This window comes from Rattus rattus, chromosome 8, assembly GCF_011064425.1.
Source record: "Rattus rattus isolate New Zealand chromosome 8, Rrattus_CSIRO_v1, whole genome shotgun sequence".
NCBI lineage: Eukaryota > Metazoa > Chordata > Mammalia > Rodentia > Muridae > Rattus > Rattus rattus.
In genome coordinates, this window is record NC_046161.1 from 10,136,453 (window position 1) to 10,155,178 (window position 18,726).

Below are 18,726 nucleotides of genomic sequence, written 5' to 3' on the forward strand. Positions count from 1 at the left end.
TGCCTCTTAGCTGTCACTGGGCTGAGAACCACTGTTAAGAACATACTCATCTGCTCAAGGAGTGCCCAGTGCACGTGGAAGCACTTGTCTCACGTGTGTGTGTGCAGACGTCTTTATCTAAAATAACTAGGAGCCTTGGCTTCTCTTTCCTGTCCCTGATTAATGGCCTTCCCAAAAACTTAAGTGAAAGCGGTGTGTCTCCAGAGCTCAGGGGTGGCAGTGAGAGGCACCACACGGAACACACCTCTGCCTTGTGGCCAGGGCCGCACTTTCAGGATGGTGACCTAGAACATGTGAAAGGCCTCCTGAGGCATTTTGTAGCATGTATTTGAGGCTAATCTCTGTTTTAGGATCTGATGCAGCATGTGAATCTAGTAACATATTGCAAAGGTCCTGAGAACTAAGACACATCTGGAGAAAGCAAGGCAAATGTAGGAGAGAATCCTAGCCCTGATTATATTTGAATCTGGATCCCCATTGATTTTTAATTATCAGCTCAGCCCGTGTGGGTACAGGGAGATGGACAGATGGAGGTCTCCTGGTCCCATAATGGACTAAGGTGAAGTTTCCCTTTGTGTTGATGCCGGGATAACTAGCATTTCTCACTTCTAGACATACTCCATTGAAGAGTAAGTCTTTCTCCATAACAGATCCTTTGTATAATTTATACTTCCCTGCAGTAACAGGAACTGAGAAGCTAGCTCTGAGGAGAGCAGTCTCCTAACTGTAGTGTCAGTCTTTAAAGGACCAAACCTTTGGTCTTCAAGAGATCTCATCAAAACCAGTTTGCTGTTGACTAGATGCACAGAGTTGAGTCCAGAATCTGCTTCCTTATCTCTAAACGGAGGCATATGTCCATCTTCCACCCAGAAGTACGACTCTAAAACGCAAGTGAGAGTAAGCCAGCGATGGAGTCACACTACGTGCCCATCCATTCCCGCAGAGCTGGCTCCTCCCACACGTGTTCCAGTGCCTCACACCGCCACAGCCAGCTTGCTGTGTGATGCCAAGCTGGCCTGGTGTGCAAGGCTACGTGCTATTCATTCCACTCTGAGACAGTTCTTTGCTCCCTAGATGGAGGATGTAAGTCCTATTTTCATGCCTTATTTTTAGTAATTACTATGATAGGCTTAAACCAGCATCAGTAGGATCTTGTGTCCATCAATTTCATCACAAGTTGTCATTTGTTCTTGTATCTATAAAAAGATTTCATAAAACTTTTTAAAAGTATTGACTAGCAAAATCAACAAAGGATCAGATCTTTGTCCAAAATAATGCAGTCAGTGTCCCTTGTCAGTTGATGAGAGCAGGCTGCAGATGCATGTGACCCGGGACCGCCAGGTTTGCCTCACTGCACACCGGAGAGACAGTGGCCAGGCAAACCAGCTTCGAAGTCTGCGTGCTCGCTGAAAGGCAGATGGAGGCTTCTTTCCGCAGCCTCATAGCTTTGTGCTTAATGTTTGATAACTTAACATTTGTTGTTTAATAAATTGTGGTACCGAAGCCAAAACTGAATGATACTTTCTCTTTTTAAATGTCTGCGTCTAGTATGAGCAACTGCATAATTGCAGTATCTGTTAGCATCTAATGAATATGTATTTCCTCAGTACAGGCAGAGTCCATGTAAACCATGGCTGTCTTACATCACAGTGCTCACTGCATTCTCTGCTCCTTGGTTGTAAGGTTGTCCAAGCAAACACGACAGATGAACGAACAAACTTTCTTGTGGAAGAGTACTCTACATCCGGTCGCCTGGACAACATCACACAGGTGATGAGCTTGCACACGCAGTACCTGGAATCTTTCTTACGGAGCCAGTTCTACATGCTGCGCATGGATGGCCCCCTTCCCCTCCCGGACAGGCACTACATCGCCATCATGGTAGGTGCCTTCTTCCCACTAGTCCCTCCTGTCAGGAACTCACTTCCACATGTTCCGTGTCCTTTCTAAGGTGTGCCTTCGGGGGAGGGGCTAAGTAGGTGTGTGCGGGAGAGACATATGTGTTTTGTGGAGTGTGTGTGTGTGTGTGTGTATAGGGTGTTTGTGTATATGTGTGGGGTGAGAGTGCATATATGTTTGTGTATATGCAGACAGGTATATATGTGTACATGTATATATGTTTGTGCATATATGTGTGAGTGTACGTATGAATAGAGAGGGATGTTATGTGTGCGCACATATGTGTGTATGTATGTGTGTGCATGTGTGTAAAGCTGAGTGTAGTTACAGGAGGCATAAGTGAAGAAGCCTCTAGTATCCCTTAATAAGCTGAGTTTTTCCTTTAACCTTCAATAGAATCATTTTTTCATACTTAGTTTCTTATGTTTAAAGATGGTTATTGGGTCCAAAATAATCCCCTACCAGTTTTTCTGTTGTTCTTGGGTCTTCTTCTGCATAAGCCGCTTCTTAGTCATCTTCATTTTCTTAGTCGTCTTCTCCATGAAGGTGATCCCTGGTGTGGGGTAGGAGAAAAGTACCGGTTGTCACTAGTGACAGATCTTCCTGGGAGAAGAACTACTGAGTGGATCACAGCCCTTTGAGTGTAGCTCTTGTGACAGGGCGGCTAATTAGTCAGAGTTCGCTGCCAGGAGAGGCCAGGGAGGAGGCTGTGGTGGAGTGCGGAGCTGAGCTGGGCTCTACCTCGCCAGCTACTGGGGAAGAAGAGGGCATGCGCATGGGCTGCGTGTTTGGGGACGCAAAGACGTCAGCCTGGCTGCCCAAGCCAGCAGAGCTGCTCTGGACTCAGGACAGGTTCTGACATGAACTTGAGGACATTTTTAGCAGACATTTTCAATGACAGACTGAAAACAAACGGGGGATGCTTGCTCACTAAGACAGAGCAGTGAGACAGAGATTTAAAGAATAAAACAGAATTATTTTACAAAAAGTAGCCACAGAAGAGAGGGCAAAGGTACTTAACATGGTGGTCCCCTTGACAACACCCAGATGACATTGCCTGCATAAGGAGTGATCAGTGAAGTCAGTGTGAGAGCAGCTCTCTGAGATCAGTGTGGCTCCTCCGTAAGCATGGCTCCTGAACTGTTAGGCTACACATTACTACGGAGTTCCTGTACTTTAGATGGACCATACTAGAGCAGACTTAACTGGTGCCCATGTGTCCCTAAAAATAGCTAGGCAGGCTCCATCCAGGTCCGTCCGTACACACTCAAGAGAAGTTGCTGGCTTTCCGTGATAAGTGTTTGCTTTTAAAACTGCAAATCGGCCTCATGCATTGGTTGAAGAATCTGTAACGACAATATGGTTAGCATTTTGAAGAAGAAGAATCTTGTGAGAAAGGAGTTACTTATTACTAGTACTGACTCCATCTAAATTACCCACTTGTGGAAAGACCTGCTCATGGCTGCTCTCAGGAAACTTGTTTCTGTGTTTCAGGCTGCAGCCAGACACCAGTGTTCCTACCTAATAAACATGCATGTGGATGAATTTTTAAAGACCGGAGGGATCGCTGAGTGGCTCAATGGCTTGGAATATGTACCACAAAGACTGAGAAATCTTAATGAAATTAACAAGCTGCTGGCACACCGGCCCTGGCTGATCACGAAAGAGCACATTCAGGTACGGGATTTCTGCACAGGTTCCGAGGTGTGCTTGAAGCTGGAGAGTTCATGAGGGTTTGCTTTGTATAATACTTTTAATTTTTGTTTTTGAAATTATAATTCCAACTGTTCTCCCTTCCCCCTTTCTGTCTGAACCCTCCCATCTACCTCCTTTCTCTCCTTGAAATTCATAGCATGAGGCCGGTTTGCAGTTTTAAAAGCAGATACTTATCACACAAAGCCAGCAACTTCTCTCCAGTGTGTACAGACGGACCCGGATGGAGCCTGCCTAGCTATTTTAAGGAAATACACAGGCACCAGCTAAGTCTGCTACGGGGAAGATACATTATAGCCTCTTCTTACATACACATGTATACAAGTATATACATGTATATATACTCAATTTTAAATACCTATATATAGAAACAAGAAATAAGAGATACTAATTACATTTATAAAAGATAATTAGAAATTTGGTAGGTTTCATTTAAGTTCAAATGAAAACTGAACCTTCACAAGGAGTCACTCATTGGCCTGAACTCGTGCTGTGAGGAAAGTTATTTTCTGTTATCAAGGAGTTGATAAATCAAGTCCACTGAATTGAGGGTGCTTGGCTTCTGGCCACTGTTGTCAGCAGTATGTGCCCTTTAGTTAAGAAAATCCATAAAATACTCTGATTCCTTTGCTAGTTTTAACATTTCACAATTTAAAGATTCATAAAGAAATGCTTTTGCAAATAAAAAAAATATTTTCCAGCTAGTGTGGGAATTACTGGCCAGACAGAAAATAGAGCTGTGACTGTGGAGTTGGACCTTGGAACCTTTGCCGGGTGTTTCTGTCAGAGGCCAGTGCTGTCCAGCACTGTGCAGCCCAGCCCCACCTCCAGCAGGGACTCTCGGCTCAGCGTCAGTCATAGTGACTTACACGTGCATATGTACTGTTAATAATGGAAATGCCCTTTAAAATCACCTCACTATACCACATTTTTGTGATTTACCCAGTTTTTAATCAAGCAGCCTGTCTATTTTTTTTTTTTTAATATTAGATTTGATGCCTTTGGGCTCTGTGAAGCACAGTACTGTTCTAGGTCTGTGTCGTGATTCCATGGTGTGTTAGTTAGATCAGAGTATTGATGATTATTCTTATGTCGTATCATAAGTACTTTGTACAAGAATCAGTAGTGGGTTGAAAAGATGAAAACTTAGTCTTGAAATGCTTGGGTTTCAGGAGCAGAGCGATGTAACAGGATGTGGTTGGTCCAGGATGTGGATAAGCAGGCTGGGATCACAAGTGTTGGTTCGGAGGGCTTTTTTGTTTGTTTGGTTTGGGTTTTTGTTTTGTTTTTCGAGATAGAGTGTCTCTCTGTAGTCCTGACTGGCCCTGAACTCTTTCCGTAGACCAGGCTGGCCTTGAACTCAGAGATCACCTGCCTCTGCCTCCCAGGTGCTGAGATGTAAAGGCCTGGGCCACCACTGCCCTGGTGCACCGAGCATGTGATTCGGGTGTTTGCAGAGGTCAGATGAACATACTGCGTGTAGCGTAGGTCCGTGTAGAATCCAGGGAGGCACGGTGGGCAGAGGATTTTTTTTAAAGAGCTAATGTTTAAGCTAGGTCTAAGAATAAGGAGAAGTTTTCAAAATGTGATGAACTGTTTCCTGTTACAGAGCAGTTTCATAGGGAAAAGCATGCAGTCCTATGTGTTGAAAGACTAACCATCAACTCCAGGATACCAAATTGTAGGGATTTATGGGTGGTGGTTGGTGGAACCTGAAAAGAATCAGATTATCTGGTATCATCTGTAAGGTTCCATTACAGAATCTGTATTTACCCTTAGAAAGCCATGTTCTCCTAAGTTATGCTGTCCCACAGAAGATGTGAAGTAAGCGTCAAAGCATTTGTATTCTCATCTTTTTATAAGTTGGTGTATTTGTGTATTTTATTAGCATTATCCTGTATCTGGGTATTGTAGCTAACTTTTATAAGTGTCTTTATAAACACATGCTGTAGACTTGGGCCCAGCTGTTACTATTGGAAGTACATATGGCATAAGATGGCTTGTGCCAAGCCTTATTCTGAGTATCTTCCACCACACGGTAGATTACAAATGGTGCTAACCAGCAGGACCGTCAGAGCGTGCGTTTGAAAACTGCATACACTGTGTACACTTGAGGATTGTGCCGTGTGGGACTAAGAAGGGAATAAGGGTGGTGACAAATGGGCTCGGTTTGCTCTTCTGGCATGAGTGTCACAGAGCAGATTATGACTTACACATGGTGGTGTCAGTTACCCAGGGGTAAGGTGTCCCACTCAGGATGAAGAGGAGGGTCAACATTAAATTGGGAAGTCTGGTACAGTGACACTCTGTCTTAATTCCAGTAGTTGGAAATGAAGTCATGAGGGTTAGCAGTTCAAAGCCATCCTCGGCTGCAGTATGAGCCGGGCCAACTATGGAATGAGACCAATGAGAGGCAGAGTAGGGGGCAGGAAAAGAGGATGGAAATCACATAGTACACATTGGCAAAAGTCAAGTTGGAAGAACAAGTCATCCACCCAGGCCTTAGGACTGAGGGAAGAGATCCATGCACAGGATAGGACCAGGCAGCGTGTGAGAGGCGAGTGGTGATGATGAGGACCCATGTTAGAGTTAGGAGAAGCTACAGCATGAAGAAGCTACTCGCTGTAACAATAATGGGGGCTGGGAGGGACAATTCAACATCGATTCAGAAACGAAGTGGCCAGGGACACTGTTGACTGAGCCTGTGTTTGCAGTTAGTCTAACAGTGTAGCCTCATAAAATAGGAAAATGCCAAAGCAACAGATTTGAGTAGAAGAAAAGAATATGTCTGCAGCTGTGGCCGTATAGAGATGAGTATTTTTTAAATAAAGAAAAGAACAGCATTACCTGTGTGAATGTGTTCATGGAATTTACCCTTGGAAGTGACCCTGTAAAAAAGCAACTTACGGGAGAAAGGGTTTATTGTAAATTACAGTTCTGAGTTGCAGTCCATGCATGACTGCTAGGAAGTCAAGGCAGGCGCTAGACAACTGCCACATCCACACAGCAAGCACAGAGAGAGGGAGGAGCCAGTACACACACACACACACACACACACACACACACACACACACACACACACACAGCCTTCTCAGCCAGCTTTCTTCATGTTCAGATAATTCAGGACCCTGCCCAGTTTTAAGATAGGTCTTCAAGGAGTCCAATCAAGAAAACCTCTCTCATAGTTGACATTAGATCCAGTCAAGTTGACAGCCAAGATTGGGCTTTACAAAACGTTGTTTTTAATGGGCTTAATTCTGCCTCTGTCATTCAGCTATAGGCCAAATAAAATAGTCTATGGAAAAGTACACTGGCATGTCCCATGTTCTTATTCCAGGGTGCTGTCCTGTTTGGTCCTGTAGCAGGGGGAGGCAGCATCTCTACCAGATGCTATCTAGAGGGAAGTCAGTTACCCAGTTAAACTGGATTTTCACATGACCGTGGGACAGTGTCCAAAACACCTGAAGATGAATTGCTTTACTAGAAATTGTCTAAGTCCCTTCCAGCTTTAATGTTTCTCGATTCTCTTAACATCGTATTAAAATGTGTCTGGAAAGTGCTCTAGAAGCAGCAGAATCGTTGTATAATACAGTGTTTGTTAGAGCCAATGCCACAGCAGAACTGTGTTGTGAGGCTTTGGTAGCTTGCACGGTGCACTGTGATCAGAGTCTGTCTTTAATGGGTGCAGCACTGTCAACCAATCTTAGTTTGCTTTGCTGCAGGCGAGCATGTGAGACTGTGGCTTCCATGTTGACCTCGGCTCATGCTCTCGTTTCAGAAACTTGTCAAAACTGGAGAAAACAATTGGTCCTTGCCTGAGCTGGTGCACGCTGTGGTCCTCTTGGCTCACTATCACGCTCTGGCCAGCTTTGTTTATGGTAGTGGCATCAATCCCGAGAGAGACCCCGGAATCGCCAATGGGTTCAGACTGATCTCAGTGAGCAGCTTCTGTGTGTGCGACCTGGCCAACGACAACAGCATTGGGAACGCCTCCCTGGCAGGCGGCAGCTTTGGGGTTTGTTCTCTCAACTGTCTCTCCTGTAACCGTGCTGAGCTACCTAGAGCGGGCCCTCTGTGACCAGACGATACAATGCACTCGCAGGATTCCTTAGTGCTGTGAAGTTTCCTCACTGCCTAAAGTTCTGACTCTTTTGTAAATTCTCAGTGTCGTCGTACAATGCCTTTGCCATCCACCCCAAACTTTTAAGCTGTTATTATCCTGGGAGTCCTGAAACCCCCACTTGTAGTCTCCATGTGAACGTTAAAGACATTATAACCAGAAAGACTCTGAGCTTCCTTTTTTAAATACAGATACCATATTTACAGAGTTCACTTTTCCACTGTTGGTAAAAAAAAAAATCATGCTGAACTTTATCATTAAAGTAACTTTATTTATTTTTTTCCTAAATGTCCTTATAAATATCCTCACTGCCCAGGTAACTTCGTGGCCTTAATTTCTTAGTATATATATATGGCTGGATTTCTTTGAATTTCCTACATGTTTCTTGGCACCTTAAGAAAAGTGTTATTGTTAGAAATAATAAAAAGAGGGCTGCAATGCCAGACCCCCGAGCAGCAGATCTCAAAATGGTGCACCCCTCTGCGGGATGCTGTGCGACTAAGGAAGACCTACCTTAGGAGGCAAAAGGAGAAGGTGTGAAACTGCTTCAGTTTTCAGTAAATTACAGTTTGCTGTATACCAAACACTAGAATTCTATATTTTAACACACACACATATATGTGTACACACACACACACTTTATATTTATAACCAAAATAGTCTAATACACCTGAAAATATTCGAGTATGTCATCTGATTGCTGTGAGTTAATAAAAATTCAGTATATTTTTTAAATAGCTTCAATAAAATGTGAATAACCTATGACCCAATTTGCCCGTTAAATGTGAATAAACAAATAGTTGTAAGTATGATACTGACAACAATAAATTTTAGGATCTTACCACAGTATAAAAAACAACTTCATAGGGTTGGGGATTTAGCTCAGTGGTAGAGCGCTTCCCTAGTAAGCACAAGGCCCTGGGTTCGGTCCCCAGCTCCGAAAAAAAGAAAAAAGAAAAAACAACAACAACAACAAAAAAAAAAACCAACAACTTCATAGCTTCCCATCCCAGCTCCTCTTCCCCCATGCCTAGCCCCTCAGTCACTCGCCTACCTTATCTCTGTCTTGTTCCCCTAGCCACATTTCGGATATTGCTGCCACCTACAAGTTATGTCATTGACCAGCGTCTCTACCGCAGCCTACATAACTGTCCTCTGTGCCTCTCCGTGGAGTTGCGGGGAGAGGGGCTCCCGGGAGCTGTTTGTGCTGAGAGCACCAACACTGTTTTCTGTCCTTCCAGATTGTGGACTCTCTAGGCGAGCTAGAAGCCTTAATGGAGAGGATGAAAAGGCTCCAGGAAGACAGGGAGGATGAAGAGACCACTCAGGAGGAAATGAGCACGCGTTTTGAGAAGGAAAAGAAAGAAAGTCTCTTCGTGGTCCCTGGAGAGGCTTTCCATTCGTTCCCTCACTCAGGTGTGTTTGTCCTTTCTCTTGGTTGGCTGTTCAGAGACACGAGGCTCCTGCCTTTAGCGTTTCCCACACAGACATCTAAAGATGTGTGCGCTGCTGTCTCTTTACCCCGTGCCCTCCTGCTTCACCGACAGAGGGGTCCAGTCTCAGAAGCCTGAAGTAGTGCAAACACTACAGTGCACCCGCAGACACTGGGTGGGGTGGCTTCTGAGCACGGGCAGTGCGTGGCCATTGCCGCAGCATGGGTGTGCGACTCTAGACGTACACGTTTGATAAGTGCCGTGCATACATAGCAGATACGTAAACCAGTAGCTTTGTTTCTGGGTTGCATCGGGGTATGTGCTGCGCATCTGCAGGGCCCACCGACTACCCACAGGGCTGTTGGTACAGCATGAAATGCCTGAGACTGCTGTGTGTCGGCCGTAGTGTCACAGGCAGTAGTAACTTCCTAGATCTAGGATTACTGAGAGCAACCATCGCCATACGTGCTGCAGTGTCGCTGCACAGCACGTGGCTGTCTCCAGTCCTGAGACTGCGTAGGCTTGTCCTCTGTCTGTCCTGGATACATAGTTAAAGTGGTTCATTGCTGAGGTCTGCAAAATGGTCCGTGCTACTAAAGCAGCTTGATCCTGAACCCCACATTGTAAAAGACAAGAATGTACTCCTACAAGTTTCCTGCTACCCTCCACATACACTTCATGGCATGCATATACCATACACACATGCACACACAATTTCTTATACTCTTAAGGAATTTTGTAATAGTAAGGCCATGTTCCAACTCTTTCTTCTAAAGGTACCAAGCAATATGTAGTCTAATTTAAGCAGCGTGTGAACCCCTCAAAGGTGTCATCTAAGTCACATTGAGACCACATCAGTCAGTCTTTCATTCTGAGAACTGTGTTGCTGCCTGCTGTGTGCTAATGTGTCAAGGAGCACAGAGCAGCAGCTCAGGAAGTGACAGGAAGTACAGCCTGCCTTTTGTCACTCTTGATCATTTGGAGTAAAACTTTTGATTTATTTTATTCCATGTGTATGACTGTTTTCCCATGTGTATATATGTATATCACATGCATACCTGGTACCCATGGAGATCAATTGAGGGTATTAATCCCCTGGAACTGTAATTATAAATAGTTGTGAGCCCCCTGTAGGTGCTGGGAACCAAACCCAGGTCTTCAAGAGCAGCCAGTGCTCTTAACTGCAAGCCATCTCTCCGCCCCACCCCTACCCACCCAGGCCTGTGGAGCAGACACCTTTGCACAGTGCCCGGCAGCACGGCAGCAGAGACCAGGAGGTGGCAGAAGCTTGAGAGCACTGTAGGACATTGTTCATGTCTCACAGGGAGCTTGAGTCAGCAGCCAAGTGAATTGTATGAACTGCAGTTAAATAAAGTCCAGACTTCAACAGAAACCTTTGGTTGAAAAATAGAGCGAGAACAAGTGGGAGTAAAGGCAGGTCACACAGGGCGAGCCTTGCTGGAGGTGGTGATCCCTTGGCAGGAGCCATATAGGTAGACAGACTGCTGTTTGTGAAGCAGATGATGCAGTCAGGGTGAGTACCCGTGAACGCTAAACATTAATTTTCCAGTTTCTTTGAGATCACTGAGCTTGAAAAATGTAAATATTTTACTCCTCTAGGGTGTTTTGAAATAATAGAAGTATATTTAGATTCCAAGGAGACTTCTCTTGCCCCACCCTCCCTTCAATACAGGTTTCTCTGTGTAGCCATGGACATCCTAGAATTCACTCTGTGGAGCAGGCTGGCCTCAAACTCAGAGAGCTCTCTGCCCTTGCCTCTGCTCCCAAGTGCTGAAATGCAAGGCGTGTACTGCCCTGCCTGGCTCCAAGTAGGCTTCTTGAACCCACAGACTATTGCCTTTGAAAAGAATTTTTAGCCAACAAACCTTGGACTTTAAAAATGAGGTTCTGATGCAGGATTTTTTAGATTTATTTTATGTGTGCTAGTGTTCTGTCTGGGCGTTTATATGTGTAACACGTGTGCCTGCTATTGGAGGAAGTCAGAGGCACTGCAGCCCCGGGAACTGGAGCTGGGGGTGGTTGTGAGCGTCTTATGGGTGCTAGGACTGAACCCTGGCCCTCTGAAACAGCAACGAGTGCTCTTAACTACTTAGTCACCTTTCCACCTCTATAGTCTGATTTCATAAATACAGATATATTGTATATCAGCCATTCTTTTGTATAAATATTCTTACCATTAACCATCCCCAGTCCCAAACTTGCTAACTATAGAAAGATAGTATTGAAAAATGATCCTGTACAGTGGCTAATTGGTTTTTTATATAGATTTACCAATTTTAAAATGAAAGCAGAAATCAATTTTTTCCTATTTAAAGAAAAATATCAGTATGATAAAGCTCCCAGATTCCATAGGGAAAGACTCTTTTACAGAACCTTTTAATCCTGAACTGAATACACACTAGTTTTGTGTTTATTGTATTTTCTTATATTATCTTTCTGAGAAGGTCACTCCAATACTACATTACAGTGTTTCATGTTTCATATTACTAACTACTTAGCCACTGAAAATCATATATATATACATATTATGAGACCCGGCCTCAAAACAAAAAAAAAAAAAAAAACAGAATAACAACAAAAGCCCAGAAAGTTGTATATATGTGTCTAAAATGTTTCCTTTTAGTGCAAACTTAAGTATTTGCTTATTTGATGTTAAATATTATCATCACCATTAGTTCTAGGTTGTTGTTCACCTGAGTAGTAAGTTTAACCCTTCAAGATAACTCTAGAGAGAATAGCGCCAATCAGTTCCCTGTGAGTCTTACAAATGCTGAGAAATACAGCTAATGCCAAACTGCAGTATTGGGTTTCAGCCATGTGATTGGGTGGCTTATTAGACATCAGCCTTTGATTGGCTGGCCCCATTGCTTTGGGCCTATGGCAGCACAAATCCCAGAAGACACAGTAACTTTTGAGGGAACCCCAGCCATCTAAACATCCCCCAGGAGGCTCCACCTTCCACAGGTCCTTTGGTCCAGCCTTTCCCACACGGACATTGGAGGAACCCAAATGTAGTAAAATATAAGTAGTTGAAGTACCGTCATACATTCCTCTTCATGGACAGATGACTTAAAAACAGGTCTTATCTACTGCAGTTCTAAGTTAAAAGGTTTTTTCTCTGATCCACTTCTATATGTTAGTTACTATTTATTTTGAAATTAAAAGTTTAAAATTTTAATTATATATGAGCAAAACTAAACTGGTACCAAAGGCAGAGGAAGCACTGTGACAGTCAAGTCTAGTGTCAGCATTTGTAAATGCATCCAGGGACACGGGTACAGGGGCTAGAAAAGCTTGACAGTTCCGTACCACAGACATTCTTAATTGGATTTTACTTCAACTCACAAAACTCTAGTTTTCCTAGTTGGCTCGTCTGACTGTGATTACATTTTTTAAGCATTCCGTCATTTTGGTTATGGTGTGATGGACTGGATAAAGAGAGCTTGACCTCTCTGAGTTAGGAGCTCATGCTTCAGAAGTGCTCATGGTAACTTGAATGGAGTCTGGACTGCGGCGAACGTGGATTACAGATGATCCCACAATTTCCCGTGGAAGAGAACCGCTTAAAAGCTTTGCATGGCACTGGGGACCGTGCTCCTGGGTGGAGTGCTTGCCTGGTGTGCACAAGGCCCTGGGACCAATGCCCTGCACTTGAGAAGGAAAAAAGAAAAGCTTAGATCAAGGCTGACTGACAGTTACTTAAGTGAATTTTTCTTTTTCCTATAATAAAATAAAGAGAACATGGCTGTTGTGAATACAGCGTCACCTGGCGTGCAGGAGGTCCTCATCAGATGTCAGTTTCTTCTCTGCCTGAGGAATGCAGGCTGTAAGCCCGGGGCGTGTGCTCCGATTCTGTGGCTTAGGACTTTACTCTTCCTGGTTCTTCCCATGCATCCCCATTAGTCAATGGCTACAACTTGAAGATTAAAAGGGGGACTTCATCTCATTAGAATATTCATATATATATATATATATTCTTTCAGAAGAATTTAAATAATTGTCAAACTTCTAAAAGCTTTACCCAGATAAGGATTAGAGTTTTTTTAAAAATTATACTATAGTAATTTTGCTCACTTTATCCAGTAATTATTGCTGATCAAAGACTGAATTAATTTAATATTAATTAAATTATTTACAAAGAACTTATTCCTTGCATAGGAACTACTTTTTTATTTTGAGAATGATATGTTCATTTATAGAATAGAGACAAGCTTGTTTAATCAATGTTAATAGTTGAAATCAGTCGAGGGGAAGTAAAAACACATCACTAAAAAACAAAGAGTTAGAAGAAAATTGTCTTCGGCCTAAAATAGTGTGCACTGATCATTTGCAGCATCTCAGTAGAGGGTCGTAGCCATCGAGCATGGGGACCGGTGGCAGCAGCATTGCCTCCCTGGACTGAGTGCACAGAGAGGCTAGCCAGGCACCCAGAAGTCTCCTCCCTTCAGGACACCTGAACTAACTGGCTTGCCTCCAGCCATCATCTTCCTTGTTCCTCCTCTTGCCCCTAGTCCCCCTTCCCCTTGGAAAGATCAAACTAGCTTTAAATCTTATATTCCCAAGCCTGAGCTTCTATTTCAGTTAGTAAATCTGACACGTTGATGTCTTCTACTGTTGTTCAAATATTTCAGTGTGGTTGGGTTTTCACCTACATAACTATCATTAAACCTTAATACCTAATATCTGATAGGGAAGTTGTATGTAGAACTTCATGCATAGGTATTTTGTGGGTGTAAGCTGTGTTGTCAACACTGGGGTTCAGACTCCTTGTCTCGGCGCTGGACGCGTCCTGAGTTCCTTTATTGTCCATTAGATTTTGAAGATGACATGATTGTAACAGCTGATGTCTCTCGATACATCGAAGACCCAGGCTTTGGGTATGAAGACTTCGCCAGGCGAGGAGAAGAACATTTGCCAACATTCCGAGCCCAGGTACACAGCACTTTTAACTAGAGAGTCCTGCCCTTCCAAGGGAGAACTGTTAAAACATATAAATAAAGTGTAGCCAGTAGGCATTTTTCAAGTGTCTGCAAAATGTCTTATCTAACCTATTTTTCAACTTACTCTATTTGATGTCCCGATAGAAGATAATTATTTCGACATCCTCATCCTTAGGAAGTCACAGGAAACTGCCTTCTTAGTTTAGTTTGCCTGCATTATGCAGGACAGTTAGATGTGTTTGTGCTAGTTTTAGAGGGGCAGGGAAGAAATCAAGCAATGTGATGACATTTATACGAATGCCTTTTGAGATATGACTGCACCAGTGGTTCGTGCTAGTCGTGCAATAGACTCTGTGGGAAGGGGACTTACATTTAGACTCCTTCGTGCCTAAGGAAGTTTGGTGACATAGGAACAAACAGTCCAGAACTTCTGAATCCTTTCAGGGTCGTGTGCAGAACGCCTGTCGAGCGAGGGAAGGTGCATGCCCAGCCCTGAGCCTCTGGCACAGCACCCTGGCTCTGCACGCTGCACACAGTAGAGCTGCTGTCCTAGAACTGGGCAAGAGAAGCCTCTCCATCACCACCTTCAACTGTTTTATTTTATTTTATTTTATTTTAAAAACTAAAAACATAGAGTTAAACAGAGAATGCCCATTTTTGTAAGTGGACACTTTTTCTGCATCCAGGACTACACCTGGGAAAATCATGGGTTCTCGCTGGTGAACAGGCTTTACTCTGACATTGGGCATCTCCTGGATGAGAAGTTTCGAATGGTCTACAATCTCACCTACAACACAATGGCCACCCATGAGGATGTTGACACTACCACGCTGCGCAGAGCCCTGTTTAACTATGTTCACTGTATGTTTGGAATCAGGTATGTTCATTGTGTGGACAGCTTCATACATTTCTGAGTAGAAGTTAAATCATTTGTTTTATTTATAGCCTATGTGGGACTGTACCTTCCTGGGGTAAATGCTACTTGGTTTAAAGATTAATTCTGTCTTAGAGATCATTTCCTTTGCTTTAAAGTGTTACGAATCTGGGGCTTAGGGAGATGGCTCAGTTGGTAAACACTGTTTGTGTGAGCAGTGGGACCTGAGTTCAATCCCCAGCACCTGTATAAGTACACACTAGTAATCCTAGCTTTGGGAGGTAGGGACAGGATCCCTAGGGCTCACTGACTAGCAAGCTGTACCTAATAGGCAAGAGATCCAACCTCAAAAACTGAGATAGACAGAACCGAAGGACAGCCCTGAGCTTTGACCTCAGACTTCCACACAACACACACACACCGTGTGTGCACATGACCATGAAAGTGAATGGTAGGGAGATAGATAGATGGAGAGGGGTGGGGAGGTGGACAGCAGGCGGGCGGGCGGGCGGGTGGAGGGAGCGCCCTGACAGACCAGCCCATAATGAAGGGAATCAGATGACGACTACTCCAGGGTTAGCATCCCTGACCCGAGAGCCTTTATGGTCATGGCCTGGGTTTGGTTTCCATCATTGCAAAAGAATCAAAAAAATGTCCTTAAACCCTAAATGTGATCACAGGGCTTTGAGTTTGGGAGTAGTCTGAATTCTGGTTTTTAGATAAAGGCTGGCTTTCTGCTCCATCAGTCTGAAGTGTCACCTGACTTGGTGTGTCAGACTCAGGTTTTCACCCTCTGCCTGGAACTCCCAACCGGAACCTTCACAGGCTGGCCTTAAGCTGCTCGTGTGCTACCTTCTAGTGTTTTCTATGTGATTCGGAAAGTGCCTGCCTACTCTGTTTGAAAAACCCACAGACCTGTCCTCCCCAGCTGCAGATACGTTTTAAGTAGTATCACCACCTACAAACGTGTTTGTTTTGTAGTTTTTTTCTCTTTATACCTTAATAGAGTTTAAGCTCAGAGACTAGGGTTGGATTTTTTCCCCTCCTGTTCGCTACAGACTCTCAGAAAATGGTGTATGAGAGGTCTGGCACCAGGTCAATGCTTTCTCGTGGCTTACAGAGTGAGCGTTGCTTATGGTATCACTGAACAGGAGGGCTGCAGTGAAGCTCGGGTCTCATGTTAGTGCTGTCACACACAGGTATGATGACTATGACTATGGAGAAGTTAACCAGTTACTCGAGCGGAGCCTGAAGGTTTACATCAAGACAGTGACCTGCTATCCAGAGAGAACCACGAAGCGCATGTATGACAGCTACTGGCGGCAGTTCACCCACTCAGAGAAGGTCAGTGCCATTACCGCAGACCTCAGAGACACGTTCAACATGACGCTTCAAATCAAGAACCAGGGTGGGCCTATTGTTTTCATGTTTCCTTAATCTAAGGATGGTGACTGTTCACTAAAGTTGAGATGTGTGCTCAATAGAACATGATGTATGTCTTAGTAAAGTTTCCCATTGTTGTAATAAAACACCATGACCAGAAGCACCGTGGGGAGGAAGGGGCTTATTTCAGCCTATACCTCTCGGGTCACACTCCCATCACTGAGGAAGGGTCAGGGCAGGAACCCGGAAGAAAGAACCGACTCAGAGGCCATGAACGACTGCATACTGGCTTGCTCAGCCTGCTTTCTTGGAGCACCTAAGACCCTCTGCCCAAGGGTGGCTCGCCCACCGCAAGCTGAGCTATCCCTCATCTGTTATCAACCAGTCCTGTGGAGACATGTTCTCATTTAAGATTCCTTCTTTCCAGGTGACCCGACTTTATGTTAAAACTAAAACTAGTCAGAACAGTGTGAAACATTAATTTTAGCTTCAGCCTTTGAAAGATTGGGTCTAAATACCAGTAAATCTACCAATCTGACTTTTAAAAGCCCACTAAGAAACAGTGCTGTGTAGAACTGTACCCAGCCTAGAAGGCACTGCCATTTAGAAACTCTTGTTAGCCACTAGGTTACTATGAGAACAAATGTTTCTCATTTAGTTTACTATTTTGCCATTATAGTGAAGACCTGTGAGGCAAATATATTGTTATAAGAATATCTGTAGATGGACTATATGTACTTATTACCTAAATTAAATATAGTGTTAAGAACTTTTATCAACATTATACCATCGAATCTGACTTAACGTCCTAGGCCTTTAAAGTATTAAAGCTAAGTTTCTCCTTTCACCTCAGTGTCCAAGCTGGAGGTAAGAAAACCATTCTGGGGTCCTAACGGTGATCTTGGCAAGGTATGCCATGGCTCCATTTCTGATCATCGTTAGTCACAAAGTAAGCCGTGCAGCAGGCAGATTAGCCCTGACGCATCTTCAGGCTGCTTTTATCCACGACAGGCTTTCCTTTCTTTCAGAGAGTGTATACTCTCCCCAGGAGAGTATGCCCGACGCCATGTTCTAGTGATAGGAAGATCTCAAGCTATCTCAGCACCGTGGCATTTCCTTGTAGTCAGGTTAGAAGGGTAAATGCCTTTACATCAGCCGTCCAACTATAACTGCACTGGTGTGATGTTCCCAGGGGGCGTCCTGTGGTCTTACCGGAGTCTGGGCACGTGGTGGGTGTCTGCAGAGATGAGATAACTCACACAAACCGAGTGCAGCTTTGGGTTCACGTGAAGCTTGTGAGATCCAGGATGTTTGCAGGTTCGCGTGGCTCTGTCAGTGTGCACACCCAGGCCTGCGTGCAGTATCTGGATACACATGGCCTACGTAAATGTGGTACCTGAAAACCGTTTTGGTTACTTCTGTTGCGTTGCATGGTAACTAAGCAGTGCTGTCTGGTTTCCAGGTCCACGTGAACCTGCTTCTGATGGAGGCGCGGATGCAGGCCGAGCTGCTTTACGCCCTGCGGGCCATAACTCGGCATCTGACCTGAAGCACCTGCAGGACGGTGTCAGCATGCGTCCAGGCCTCTCCCCAGGACTCCCATCAGAACTTGTTTGTGATTCGCCTTGGCAGTTACTCGGTTCTCTAGTGTCGAAGTACAGCTGTCGGGCTGTGGTCTTTGTTTTTGATTTTATTTTTGTTTTGTTCTTGTTGTTAGGGTTGTTCTGGTTTTTTTGTTGTTTTTTTTTTTTTTTTTCTGGCTGTCATGTGCAATGGTGTGTTTTATATTTCTCGATGCTTAACATTGCTAACGATTGCAAAAGTAACCCTGACGAGTACTCCTTTATGTTGTTCAAGTCGGACTTCCGGATCTGACCATAAATCATGAACTGGTTTGTTGACGCTTCAGTACTTTGAAGTACGTATGTATGTGCATTGTTTTTCTTTACGTAAGAAAACAAGGAAAAGCACTTACCCTCCGTGTAAGCAGTTGTTTTTCAGATAGCAGCGTTCAGCTGAGAATGGTGTCTCCTCCCGCTCTAAAGTCCCACCGCGTCCTGAGTCTGGGGAAAGGCAGGTGCTGCGGAACCACGCCCCTTGGGCGCAGCCTGTGCCCCAGAGCATCAGGCTCTGCTTTGCTCTGTTGCAGTTTATCTGACTTTCTTACACTGCTATTGGCAATAACGTGAAATGTGATACTGACACCATCCATAATTTAATGTGAATTAATTATGATGAATTCTATAGCATGCTACTGAAATGCCAAGTTCAGCTACTTTGTCTTCTAAAACAGAGGCTGCTTTCCCACATGGCTGTCTGTGTGGCAGTGGACTGAGGCACAGT

General features: G+C 44.3%; 1 protein-coding gene across 1 annotated transcript in view; it reads left to right on the plus strand.

Moving 5' to 3' along the window:
* Sesn3 (sestrin 3) overlaps window positions 1-18,357 on the plus strand; it is a 48,227-nt gene extending 29,870 nt beyond the window's left edge. The window contains exons 3-10 of the mRNA XM_032911411.1: window positions 1,684-1,881; window positions 3,394-3,576; window positions 7,391-7,627; window positions 8,974-9,148; window positions 14,000-14,118; window positions 14,813-15,003; window positions 16,200-16,344; window positions 17,846-18,357. Coding sequence (XP_032767302.1) covers window positions 1,684-1,881; window positions 3,394-3,576; window positions 7,391-7,627; window positions 8,974-9,148; window positions 14,000-14,118; window positions 14,813-15,003; window positions 16,200-16,344; window positions 17,846-17,932 — 1,335 coding nt within the window. The 3' untranslated portion in view covers window positions 17,933-18,357. The remainder of the gene's footprint in view (window positions 1-1,683; window positions 1,882-3,393; window positions 3,577-7,390; window positions 7,628-8,973; window positions 9,149-13,999; window positions 14,119-14,812; window positions 15,004-16,199; window positions 16,345-17,845) is intronic.
* Window positions 18,358-18,726: the final 369 nt, after the last annotated feature.